The 14,026-nt window shown below is 41.1% G+C and overlaps 1 protein-coding gene across 2 annotated transcripts in view; it reads right to left on the reverse strand.

Annotated features, from left to right (window-relative positions):
• DNAJC5 (DnaJ heat shock protein family (Hsp40) member C5) overlaps window positions 1-14,026 on the reverse strand; it is a 51,217-nt gene that overhangs the window by 14,801 nt on the left and 22,390 nt on the right. For both annotated transcript variants that reach the window (XM_088154109.1, XM_088154108.1), the window contains one exon: window positions 1,563-1,680. In XM_088154109.1, coding sequence (XP_088010235.1) covers window positions 1,563-1,669 — 107 coding nt within the window. In that variant the 5' untranslated portion in view covers window positions 1,670-1,680. The remainder of the gene's footprint in view (window positions 1-1,562; window positions 1,681-14,026) is intronic.

Genomic DNA, 14,026 nt, shown 5'->3' on the forward strand with positions numbered 1-14,026 from the left:
GAGGAAGGCCTTTTCTGCCATTGTCCCTGCCCTGTGGAATATCTTGCCCCCTGAGGTTAGATTGGACCCCACTCTTGTGGCCTTCCGGAAGAGCCTTAAGACCTGGCTCTGCCAACTAGCTTGGGGATCTAATGGGGGACTCCCGACACTGGGAGTGGTTAGTGCTCTGAGGATGCTCTCTCCGCTTTTTAACTCCATTTGTAGTCTTTTAAACTTTGCTTTGTATTTTTAACTGTTTTTATGCTTTTTATGCATGAGCCGCCTAGAGTCACTTGTGTAGTAAGATGGGCAGCATACAAGTCTGATTTATAAATAAATAAATAAAAAGATGTATTAAGAAATATGCAGGATAGGAAAGCCTAACTTCTGCCTAAGCTGCATCTTGAACAGAAGCAAAAGACAGATAAAATGAAACAGAAAGTTATCTCTTGAATGCAGAGATACATTTAACTAAAAACAGGCCAGATAAGAAACAAACATGAAGACTCTTCCCATTTATGTCAGTGGTCCAGACAGGCTCATAAGAGCAGGGGGATGATCCAGACTCCAACACAAACTGTTTAACACTTCAAATTAACACTTTAAATAACATTTACCACCAGTAGATCAGCATTCTCTAAAAGTAGATAATCCCCATCCAGGTTTTAAAAAATACTTTATTCTCGATTGGCCTGAGTTAGACAGAGATCTGGAAATATCTGATACATTTCTAGGAGAGATACAGCAAATATATATTTCGCAATTCATTGGCAAGATTTCTAACTCCCACTGATCAGAAACAGTCAAAGAAAAAGGTGGCCCAATCCCCTAATTACATGACTGAAATGAAAAAAAGGGTGAAGTAATCAGGATAAATTTTGGCACGGAAAGAATAAAAACACAGACCAGCCGTTATGCAGAAAACACATCCTTAGATTTGGAATTATTTTATTCTGTTTTTTAATTCATTTTTGCATGTATGCTTAAGATGATACTAAGGGTAAAATCCAAGTAGATTCGGCTTTTTCTTTTTGCTCTAGACCAGCATTTTTCAGCCTGGGCCTCTTTGTACCTCTTTACCTCAAACACAGCTGGGAACCCAGAAGGTGCCACTTATTGGGGGGGGAGGGCACAACTACTCCAAAGCACCTTTTTTGCTTCAGATTTCAAGTGTTCTACACCCCCATTAAACAAGTTGTTTTACAGCAAAAGCTCATTTTAAATTAAGGTAAGTGATATCTTCAGTTAAAGTTGCAAAGACTTTGGGAAATTGCACTTGATCAATTGTTTGTGGAATCCCTAACCCAAGAAAAGTTAATGGGGGGGGGATTCCAACTGCCATATTTTCCCAAATAGAAATAGCTGGTCAGTGCATTTACTGGTCTATACATCAGCTAATGTCATATCAGGTTCTAGAAATTCAGAGAACAAAAATCATGAGTTGAACTGGTTGTATCAATAAATGTTTGTAAGCAACATACTTGTGTACCACTTTGGGAGGCTTAAAACTTGAGATAGTATGCAAATGTTTAAAATGCGTTTTAAATCAATACTATCTTCAGAATGAAGTTCCATCCACTTACCTGTATGATTTCTTGATGTCATCTGACGTGGCATTCTTGTCCAGTCCTAGAACATGGTATAGTGACTCTCCGGATGTGGATAACGAACGCTGCCTCTGGTCTCCCATCCTGAGCTACCCTGACATGAAGAAAAGTATTCAAATATTACATAAAATTGGTTTCCAATCCCCATAAAACTAGCACTCTGCAATATGCAGTGGTGAATTTGGATTAAGAATGGCCAGGCCTCCCAACCCTATGCAGGCATGAAGTTCACTTGGAAGACACCCCAGGATCTTCTTACTGCCTGACCAGCCTTATCGGAACAGGGACAGGATTGATCCCATGTATTCTGACTACTGCTCCATGAAGGAAGGACATGTTTCTACATCATGAAATTGATCAGCTTAATCATAAGCACCCGCCCCTTTTTTCACTGGAAAAATTTTAAAGCACAGTCTTAAACGAACATTACTTCTGTGACCTCAATAAAATGTGAATTTGTCACAATCCATTTGTTCACTTCTAACCACTGATCTCTCATCAAGGTTTTCCAAATACACTCAGCTAGTATGCACCAGCAATGTTTATTTGAGTTCAAAGCATTTATACCACAATTTTCAGCCTGAAAGACTCTTATGCAGAAAGAAAAGGGGACAGGCAGGGAAAGGAAAACTACGTCAGCCACGATGTAATACATCCTGATTTTTCTAGCTGCCAGCTATGGCCAAAATGGGTTGCTCAGGAAAGCACAGGAGACCCCATCATCACTGGAGCACAAGAGTCTGTTGGATGTCTGCTACTGTGATGGTGACTGGTTCCCGTTCTGGGAGATTGCTGTGGTCTGCTCTCAGATCTGCAGCTGGTATATGTGTCTTCTCTTTCTCCCATATGTTCTTCCAGTACTATTCAGTTTCTGCTCTTGGTGGCTCTGCTGTTACTGCATTGTTGCATTGCAGTTGGGAGTACATCTTGGATGATTCTTGGGGAACAGAACATTTATCTTCTTGGCCTCTGCTTCTCTAGTGTACCTCCTTAGCCTGCTAGCTTGTGTTGTGAGCCTTTGTTTAGCAGTCTCTACAGCTTCAGATGGGGTCAGGCTCTTGTATTTTTTCAGTAGCTGAGTCTTATCCTTAATCTCCATACCCTTCTGTAGTTCCATCAGCTGACTAACCTCTCTCCAGGTTGCCTTGATCTTGGCCTCCAATCTCATTTTCCAGAGGGGACTGTACTGCTGTTCTTCTTGATCATGTAGCCAAGCATCTCCAGGATTACAGCAGTTGTAGCATATACCAGTTCATTGGTTTGAGTTACAGTGGTAGCAGGGATTGTTGTGAGGGCTCTATTGGCATCTTCTAGCATACTGTCTGATGGTACTTCTCCACTGAGCCTTGGTAATCGGTCTTGAGGGTTGACTGTAGCTAGTTTATCTTATGCCTCATATCAGCTGCTGTGCTCTGTAATGGAGGGGGTGGCAGTGCTGTTCCAGCTTCAGGTGTTGGCTGCACATCCAGTTGTTCTTCCGGGTCTTCTTGAGTCCTGGATGTAATGTGTAGTTGGTCTATCTCAAGCTGTGAGAACAAATTCCTCTTCACTATGTTGAAGTGTTGTGTAACTGTTTTTCAGTTAGTGTGGATATAGGTCTTCTATCCATCCATAGCCCCCTCATATGTTTCACATATCCCCTCTCATTAGGTCTACTGTTGCAGTAGCATTCCATCAATTCCAGGTTCTCTTGTCTTGTCCATGTATGGTTAGTTATATATACACATACACCTCACCTTGGAAGGCATTTCTGGCCTTGATTGTCTACCAATTGCCCTCAGGTGCAAGTCCATCTCCAAGACTTGTAAATAAGCATGCGACAGGCTCCTGAAAAAATGCTGACTAGTTTTTGGGTGCTTGACAAAGAGAGGCCAAGTGCGCTGTTCCTCCTGCCAAGACCTCCTGTATTTCTGGACCAACCCCACAGGAGGAGTTCTTTTTGGGGGGTAACCATCAGATCTGAAGTTATCTGAAGTAAGTCAGCTTCATAATCTATGATGAAAACTGACAGGTATCAATTAACTCAAATTAAAGCTAATCACAGTTTGTCCAGATTTCCAAACTCAAAAGCTTATATCAATTTCACAGCAAACTTAGCTACATAAGATGATGCCAAATTTATGCTTCTTTAAATAAAAAAGCAGGACCTCAACATTCTTAGAAGCTGTCCCTAAAAATCAATAAAGGAAATTCAGAGAAACCCTTTTATGAAGAATGAACCAACAACCGAACAAGGAGTAAAACAGTATTTTTTTTCAAAGTGTATTTTTGCTTGTATTTTAGCTTCCAAATGCATTTGAACTGTGTTTTTATTTAAACATTTTATGTAACATTTAAATAGGGTCCAATCAAAAAGTAGCACATAGTAAAGAAGAGTCGTTACTCTAACCTCATGGAAATTCAAAGATTAAAATCAGGATGCCACGGATCTGTGAAAAGGGGGTGGGTGAGAAAAACACACCTGCCATGTCAAACTCAACATATATACATTGATTATGTGCCATCAAGTCATTTTTTATTCTTAATGATCACATTGTGATGGAGTGGAATTATGAAGGCCAGGCTCAGGGAGATAAACATTTTCTTAGCTCGCCAGAACAGCGTGGGAAGAACAAGAGGATGAGACTGGCACCTCCCTGAGGAATTCACACTGTTGTGACTGGCTGACTTTGGGAACTGGGGTTTCAGTCTGGGAAGATTCTTGCTAGAGGCTGTAGCTAATAAACATAGCTGGACTGAATTTACATGGTCTCTTGGAGTTCTTTGGGCTAGGCCTTGACACACACAGATAGATTTTCTCCATGACAATCTGTTCCTAACCCAGCCTTTCAGAACTTCTAACAGTATACCCATCACATCAAGTCTATCCACCTTGCTGCTGGTTGTCTGTTATTTGTAGGGCATGCACATATAATTAATTTCCAATTGAAAAAAGACCTTGAACTTGATTCTCCCTTCTGTCCAAATATTTAAAGTTCCACACTACACAGTTTCAGTTTCTAACCAAGCTAGATCACCATCTGTCATTATTTAGCAGCAAATACTTTCAGCGAAGACACCCTGCCAGCTATTTTTGGATCAGGTCATTGCAGCTAGCTATGCTAGATTAAACAGGCTGAAGGAAAAGGTATTTTTAAAGCTCTCAGATCTCAGCCAGCTTAACTCTGTGTTTTCTGTTGCAGGGGGGCATCTCCTTCCAAGTCAACAATAGCTAAAGAGACAAAGAACAACAGAGTTTTCTCAACTGATTTTCAAAATTGGTTCTTCAAAAACAATTGGGCACCTGACATCCCAGAGAAAAATAAGCAGATGATGCTCAAATTCTAGGCAAGGCTAGAACCTATATAAAGAAAATTCAAAATATGCCTTTTAAAGACGTATGAGACCAAAGGTAGGAGAAAACTTCTCGCAAGTCTTTTTCTCAACCCAGTTCAAATATGAGGCAAAGGACATGCCCAAGATGGAGGAAAGCTCTTTTTAACACTAATTTTCACTTTAAAATTAGTCTGCATTTTGTTGAGCCTGTTTTGTTGGCAACAATACAGAAGAAGCTTGTCTTCTTCCAGGATGATGTTTCATCTTCCCACTCTAATAGGAAGCCCTGGAATTTCCTGGGATCTCCCATCCATGTATTTCTGGGCAATTATGTTCAAGGCATGTGGAGAAGAAGGTAGCGTTACTTAAAACACTTTTGTCTCAAATTCCAAGAGTCAGACTCTGCAGTGATCCAAAATCTTGTTAATTAATTTACATGAAATGCCTACTTATTCATTCAAAACCATTTGAAGTTTAAAAATCCATTCTTTTGCTGCATTGACAAATGTATCACTAATATCTGTGTTACTGTATGTAAAGTTGCATGTATTTAAAAGGGTTCCTGAAAAAGCATGATTTGCATATCTAGGGACAGCAATATTTTTAGAAGACACATTTCTAGCTCTTAGGACAACAGAGAAGTTGATATGTCTATAATGCAGGGTAGAGCTAATATTAAGTAATATGTTAACATCAAGAATACGTTTTGTGCCAGACAGAAGAAGGAAGAGAGAAAATCATTACTTAGAGGGGCCTGACTACAGATAGAAGAGAGGAAACAGACTTGACCATTTCCCTAGTTTTATTTTCCTTGATGAAAGGAGAGTAGTTCAGTTTGTTTGTGGTTCAAGACTAATCATAAAAATACATCAAATAGTGCATTCATGCATGCATCCCCTCCCCCCAATATCTATATGCTACAAGATAGGCCTGAAACAGTTAACAGTGTAAAGAAGGCACCAAACGATTTCTATAAACCGTTGAAAGAATTGAAAGAAATTTTGCAAACTTTTTGGAGTTATGGGAAGTTGCTTGCACAGAAGGGGAGTGGTAACTTCATGATCACAAGATCAATTAGGTTTTCCGGCAGTTGGTAATAGGAGATTGGTTCACCAATGAGTGAGGAACTGCCTTAGTCAGAGGAGAGAAGCAGAGAGAGAGTGACAGGTCAACCTGGCTGAAATAAAGATGGGGATGAAAAAGGGTGAACATGAGGCTGAGGAAACAGTGAGATCATCATCAGTATAATTGTTGAATTCCCCAAGGATAAAGGCAGACAAAGAAGAGGTGAAGAAAGGACAAGATGAAGAGAAGCTCAGCATCTGCCTTGTTGCTGGGCAACAGTGGGCATCAGAGGGCATAAGGAGAGAACCAGTGTACTTGAAGGCTGAAACAAGTGATGGGGAGAGAAAATAATATATAAGGCAGTGCCTGAAAATTTAAGTCTCAGCAAACAGTGTCAGGAGGACCTTCTCTGGGCTGCAAAGTAAGCAGGATAAGGACTTGGATGAGAGGCCACCAGAAAAAACAATGCTGTAGGCCAACAAATTATCCTGGAAGCCAATTTTCTGTAAGACAAATGCAAGACAATGAAAGAAGCACAAGAAAAAGAGGTTATGCAATGGAAGAAATGTATTGATACAAGAATTTATATTCCAGAAGGATGAAGCAAAGAAATAAAACATGAAACCAAGCACGGAAAAGAGAGAAGAACCAGAGGTGGCAGCTGAAAGTCCATAATGGAGAGGACCCTGACAGAACAAAACGGCATAATGGAAGGTGGTTAATCTGCAGAATTTATTCTAGATTTCCACTTACTGAAAAATAAATCTGTGACATTCCCCAAATTCTGAATTTGGCCTAAAGGAGAAGAATTTATAGAACCAAAGTGCTCACCCAGCAATCATCAAGACAACAGCTTTGTAAAAGGTCTAAGTGATTCTGGAAGAAAATACTATAATAACAGATACATTTTCCTTAGTAATAAGACTACATTTCAAAGGGAAACCATATATTAACAATGTTCCAGGAAGATAACATAAACAGCCTTAAATTATATGAAAACTGTACAAAAGTTGAACATAAGTGGAGAAAACCATGTAAGAATTCAGCAGTAAAGTAAGCTGAAGTCATGTCCTTCCTTGTAGGAAAATATTACATATTACACAGATTTATGTTTAATGTCACTCAACCATATATCTAATTGAGATTTTCACCACAGGCCTTTCAACCAATATATAAATTAATAGCTGGTTTTGAACAAAATATTTTTTGTTCAAAAGGGGATATTAGAAAGCATGTATCGAATCATTCTTCTTGTTCAAACACTGTCACTTCTAACTCTTCACCACCCAGCAGACATCATTTTGCCAAGATTGTTTGTCAGTAATTGCTTCTTTGACTTCTTGTAAACTCCTGTTGTATTTATTTATTTATAAGTCACATTTATATAGCTGCCCATCTCACCCAAAGCGACTCTGGGCAGTGTACTACAATTAATCACTGGTATTGTCTATTACCCCTTCATGGATCACTGCCTTGTCGTGGCGAAGGGGCTTGCGTAACTCAGTGAAGCCATGAGCTATACCGTGCAGGGCCACCCAAGACGGACAGGTCATGACAGAGAGTTCTGACAAAATGTGGTCCACTGGAGAAGGAAATGGCAACCCACTCCAGTATCCTTGCCAAGAAAACCCCATGGACAATGTTAAAAGGCTAAAAGATATGATGCCGGAAGATGAGCCCCTCAGGTCGGAAGGTGTCCAATATGCTACTGGGGAAGAGCTGAGGGCAATTCCAAGTAGCTCCAGAAAGAGTGAAGCGGCTGGGCCAAAGCCGAAAGGACGTTCAGCTGTGGATGTATCTGGAAGCGAAAAGAAGGTCCGATGCTGTAAAGAACAATATTGTATAGGTACCTGGAATGTAAGATCTATGAACCAAGGCAAGCTGGATGTGGTCAAACATGAGATGACAAGATTGAACGTCGACATCTTGGGAATCAGCGAACTGAAATGGACGGGAATGGGTGAATTTAATTCGGGTGACCATTATATCTACTACTGTGGGCAAGAAACCCTTAGAAGAAATGGAGTTGCACTCATAGTGAATAAGAGAGTGGGAAAGGCAGTAATGGGGTACAACCTCAAAAACGACAGAATGATCTCAGTGCGTATCCAAGGCAAACCATTCAATATCACAGTCATCCAAGTCTATGCCCCAACCACTGATGCTGAAGAAGCTGAGGTTGACCGCTTCTATGAAGACCTACAACACCTTCTAGAACTGGCACCAAAAAAAGATGTCCTTTTCATCATAGGGGATTGGAATGCTAAAGTAGGAAGTCAAGGAGTAATCGGAATAACAGGCAAATTTGGCCTTGGAGTACAAAATGAAGCAGGGCAAAGGCTAATAGAGTTCTGTCAAGAGAACAAGCTAGTCATAGCAAACACTCTTTTCCAACAACACAAGAGACGACTCTACACATGGACATCACCAGATGGTCAATACCGAAACCAGATTGATTATATACTTTGCAGCCAAAGATGGAGAAGCTCTATACAGACAGCAAAAACAAGACCAGGAGCTGACTGTGGCTCAGATCATGAGCTTCTTACTGCAAAATTTAGGCTTAAATTGAAGAATGTAGGGAAAACCACTAGACCACTCAGGTATGACTTAGATCATATTCCTTGTGAGTACACAGTGAAGGTGATGAATAGATTTAGAGGATTAGATTTGGTAGACAGAGTGCCTGAAGAACTATGGATGGAGGTCCGTAACATTGTACAGGAGGCAGCAACTAAAACCATCCCAAAGAAAAAGAAATGCAAGAAAGCAAAATGGCTGTCTGATGAGGCTTTACAAATAGCTGTGGAAAGAAGGAATGCGAAAAGCAAGGGTGAAAGGGAAAGATATAAGCAACTGAATGCAGATTTCCAGAGAATAGCCAGGAGAGATAAGAAGGCCTTCTTAAATGAACAATGCAAAGAAATTGAGGAAAACAATAGAATGGGGAAGACTAGAGATCTCTACAAGAAAATTGGAGATATGAAAGGAACGTTTAGTGCAAAGATGGGCATGATAAAGGACAAAAAAGGCAGGGACCTAACAGAAGCAGAAGAGATTAAGAAGAGGTGGCAAGAATACACAGAAGAACTATACAAGAAAGATCTTAATGTCCCTGATGTCCACGCTGGTGTGATCACTGACCTTGAGCCAGACATCCTAGAGAGTGAAGTCAAGTGGGCCTTAGGAAGCATTGCTAACAACAAAGCTAGTGGAGATGACAGTATTCCAGCTGAGTTATTTAAAATACTAAAAGATGATGGTGTTAAAGTGCTGCACTCAATATGCCAGCAAGTTTGGAAAACGCAACAGTGGCCACGGGATTGGAAAAGGTCAGTTTACGTTCCAATTCCAAAGAAGGGCAACGCCAAAGAATGCTCAAACTATCGCACAATTGCACTCATTTCACATGCTAGCAAGGTTATGCTCAAAATCCTACAAGCTAGGCTTCAGCAATACATGAACCGAGAACTACCGGATGTACAAGCTGGGTTTCGAAGAGGCAAAGGAACTAGAGATCAAATCGCCAACGTTCGCTGGATCATGGAGAAAGCACGAGAGTTCCAGAAAAATATCTACTTCTGCTTCATTGACTATGCAAAAGCCTTTGATTGTGTGGATCACAACAAACTGTGGCAAATTCTTAAAGAGATGGGAATACCAGACCACCTTACCTGTCTCCTGAGAAATCTGTATGCGGGCCAAGAAGCAACAGTTAGAACCGGTCATGGAACAACCGATTGGTTCAAAATAGGGAAAGGTGTACGACAAGGCTGTATACTGTCACCCTGCTTATTTAACCTATATGCAGAGTACATCATGAGAAATGCCAGGCTGGAAGAATCACAAGCCGGAATTAAGATTGCAGGGAGAATCATCAACAACCTCAGATATGCGGACGATACCACCCTAATGGCAGAAAGTGAAGAAGAACTAAAGAGCCTCTTGATGAGGGTGAAAGAGGAGAGTGCAAAAGCTGGCTTGAAACTCAACATTAAAAAAACTAAGATCATGGCATCTGGACCCATCAATTCCTGGCAAATAGAAGGGGTAGAAATGGAAGCAGTAACAGACTTCATTTATTTGGGCTCCAAGATCACCGCAGATGGAGACTGCAGCCATGAAATTAAAAGACGCTTGCTCCTTGGGAGGAAAGCTATGGCAAGCCTAGATAGCATATTAAAAAGCAGAGACGTCACCTTGCCGACAAAGATCCGCATAGTCAAAGCTATGGTTTTTCCAGTAGTAATGTATGGCTGTGAGAGCTGGACCATAAAAAAGGCTGAGCGCCGAAGAATTGATGCCTTTGAACTGTGGTGCTGGAGAAGACTCTTAAGAGTCCCCTGGACTGCTAGGAGGTCAAACCAGTCAATCTTAAAGGAAATCAACCCTGATTGCTCATTGGAAGGATCGATAATGAAGCTCAAGCTCAGATATTTTGGCCACCTAATGCGAAGAGAGATCTCTTTGGAGAAGACCCTGATGCTGGGAAAGATTGAAGGCAAAAGGAGAAGAGGATGGCAGAGGATGAGATGGTTAGACAGCATCACTGAAGCAATGAGCATGAAACTGAGCAAACTCAGGGAGGCAGTGAAGGACAGGAAGGCCTGGCGCAATATGGTTCATGGGGTCACGAAGAGTCGGACACGACTTAACGACTAAACAACAACAACAATTGTCTATTAACTTCTTCCCCAGTGGCTCTTGTCTTCCCACTATCTGGCCAAAATATTTAAGCTTTATTTTCATTCTTAGGGCTTCCAGCAAGCAGCCTGGATTTACTTCATCCTGTATTAAATGATACATTATTCCTGTGGTCCAAGGTATTGTCAACCATTTTCTCTAGCACCACAATTCAAAGGTATCATTTTTGCTTTCTTCAGCCTTTCTGACATTCCAGCATTCACTTCCATGTTACAACTGGGAAAATCCATGGCCCTGACAATGCTTGACTTTTAAAAGATGCATTCATGCAATTTTCCTGGTATGATACAGAAGCAGTTCTCCATGTCTTCTTCTGGCATGTTTTTTTTCAACTTCCCAGTCAAATCTAATGTCCTGAACTTCCCAAATTGTCTCCATTACATTACAGGTGGTCCTCAGTTAACAACCGCTCATTCAGCAACCGTTCGAACTTATGAAGGTACTGAATGAGCGGTACTTACGACCAGTTCTCAAAGTTCCGGCCATCACAGTGCCTCCGCGATCACATGATTGTGATCTGGGTGCTTGGCAACCGGCCTGCATTTCCAACTGTTGCAGCATCCCACGGTCACATGATTGCCATTTGTGACCTTCACTACTGGCTTCCCACAAGCAAAGTCAATGGGGAAGCCACCAGGAAGTTGTGGTTGTGTGAAGTCCTTCGCTTAACAGTAACAAGGGACTGCCAGAACCACTGTTGCTAAGCAGTGCAGTCACGTGACATTGTGCATTACAACCATGTTGCTTAGTGATAGAAATTCCAATCCCAATCACCATCATTAAGCGAGCACTATCTGTATTAAGCAGGGCTAATCCTACATTGCCTGCTGGATCAGCCAAGGTTGGCTAGGACTGCCACCTCAAATCATGATGATTATATGGACACATCCATGAAGTTTTCTTGGCATAAGTTCAGAAATGATTTGTCAATGCATTCTACCTGCAGATGTTTTGTTACCAGGATAGGTAACAGCATCAGTGGATGGAAGAGTGAAGTTTGTTGCTTGTTAACTATCAAGAAAGAAACCATACCCTAATTAAGGAACATCAAGGAAGACTGACACCACACCCCAAGCAAGCCTGGCCAGCAATATATAACCAGCAAACTCTACTGTCTGCTGCACTGATGATGTTCTCTAGCCTGGGAAAGAAACATCTCCAGGAAAACAACAAAGCTCAGAGAACACCAAGAACACAATAAAGGGATGACTATCAGCTGCATTATGTACACACAGCTGTTTGCGGATAAAGGAAGTGACTGAAAGTGATATTCAAAGTGTCTCTTTGACCATATTTCTCAAACCAGCAAATTGCCCTGCTAAAACAGGCCTTGTCACCAGCCTATTCGCCTCAAAGCAAATTTGCTTCCCCTTTGCATCCAAATATGGCCTAACTCAAAAACGAGGTAGATATTACCTCTTGAAACCAAAACCAGCTAGACTTCACTCCCTCGCCACAAAGGGGAAAAGAAACTCCACAAGCTGGGAGAAAGGCTGATTTGTTAACAACCTGAAAACAGATTAAAAGGGAAGTGGTGCAGATACAAGACAAACCTCATGTAACTGGGATATACCTGGTTAAATGCAGTATGTCTGATCTTGACTTTTTCCTCTCCACCATCATCTCTTGCTGCTGTTGTGGTGACTGATCTTTTAACGTTAAATGTGAATGGGCAGCCTGAGAAATTCTTTAAATAAAAAGGAACCTACATATGGAAAGATAACCCAGAATGCCAACAGTAACACTCAGGGTGCCTTGCTTGATTTCCCAGCATTCGTACAAAGAGGCAATCGTGTGCAGCCCTCTAAATCTCATCTACTGTGATAGATTCAATGACTAGGTTCATGCATTATATTACGCCGTAATTTAATTTGGCGCAATGTCTGAACTTGATGAAAGATGGTTAAGACCAACCATGACTTAGTTCAATGTATAAACCAGGCGATACAAGGCTTAACTAGCTACACTTCAACAGCTGCACAGAGAAAACGATTAAAATGTCTACTGTTATTTTGGAATCCTTGAGAATAACAACACTGCACAAAGACATCCAATTGGTTCAATCAAAGCTTCATAAACAGAAACCAGAACAGTTTTTGAAAAGCAGAATGGGAACATTCAGTACTTTCCGGGGGGGGGGGGGTTGTCAAGAGTTCATCATGATATTGTTGGTCAAAACTATATACTTGACAGCAGACCATGACTGGGATCATGGGTCTTGGCCAAACAAGTGCAAAGTAATTTCCAGTAGCCGCGTTCTGGGTAGGATACAGGGAGAAAGCTGAAGCTATTATTCTTTCACTGTCTTTTCCTTCTCTCCCGCTAAAAATGTCATTCCATTTTCATTCTGTTTCTGGATTCCCAGGGTTATATTCTCAAAAAAGTTAGAAGCATGGTTGCTCTAAATTGAAGGCAAAAATGCTCTCTGAAATGAAATGAAATGCCAAGAAGTGTGCTTCTGGGGGCTCATGACTGTAGGCACTGTAGGAGTCATGCTAGTCTAGCGTAGCCAAAATTCAGGAGACTGGTAGCACTTTTTCTGACTAATAAATTTTATTAAAAGGCATCAACTTCCATGTGATACAACTCCCTTCCTCAGATGCACGGAGTGGTTAGATTGATGTTGGATTTAAACAACATCAGTTACCAATGTCAGTGTCAGACTGAGTGAGACATTGTTGAACCCACATACATCAAAAGGCTTCCTGCTATCTCAAAAGTTCTTAACAAATACAATGGATTTTTAACACATTACAATTGTTAATGGATAAGGTACTCTGTCTCATGTAACCTGCATTTACATAACCAGTCTTCCCCTCCCTCCCTCCCTCTCCCCCCCTCTTCTCATTGTAAATCCTTTATCAGTCTACCCTTTCCATGCATCTGAGCCACAGCTCACAAAAGCTTTTGCCTTTAATAATATTTTTTAGTTGGGAGTGGTTCTATCAGATTCCTGATTTTGGGGGGAGGGGGCTCATGAGTAAATTTATGTGCACTGATTTTATATGCGAGGCAACACATGAGCCTGGAATTTTTAGGCAGGACTAACATTCTGTACCTTTAATGCGGGTGTCGTGCTACACACTCACCCTCCACCTGTTACAGGTTCTAGCCAGAGAGAATTCCCTGAAAGTGCTGTTGCCCAAAGACTACAAAGAAATATAATCTGGATTAAACAGCCCACTTTTAACTGTCTATAAACTGATGATTCAACAAAAGCCCTAGCCTTGCTTCATTACATCCATGCTTTTCACAGCATTTATCCAATGTTTAAATGATAGCATAACTTGTTTAATTCCGGCCTGGAATCCCCAATGCGGTTCCCACAGTGCCCTTCTTCACCCAGAAGCAACCTT

Source organism: Python bivittatus, unplaced genomic scaffold, assembly GCF_059951505.1.
Source record: "Python bivittatus isolate LINGU-HERP-01145 unplaced genomic scaffold, Pbiv_v1 ctg000700_np1212, whole genome shotgun sequence".
Lineage (NCBI taxonomy): Eukaryota > Metazoa > Chordata > Lepidosauria > Squamata > Pythonidae > Python > Python bivittatus.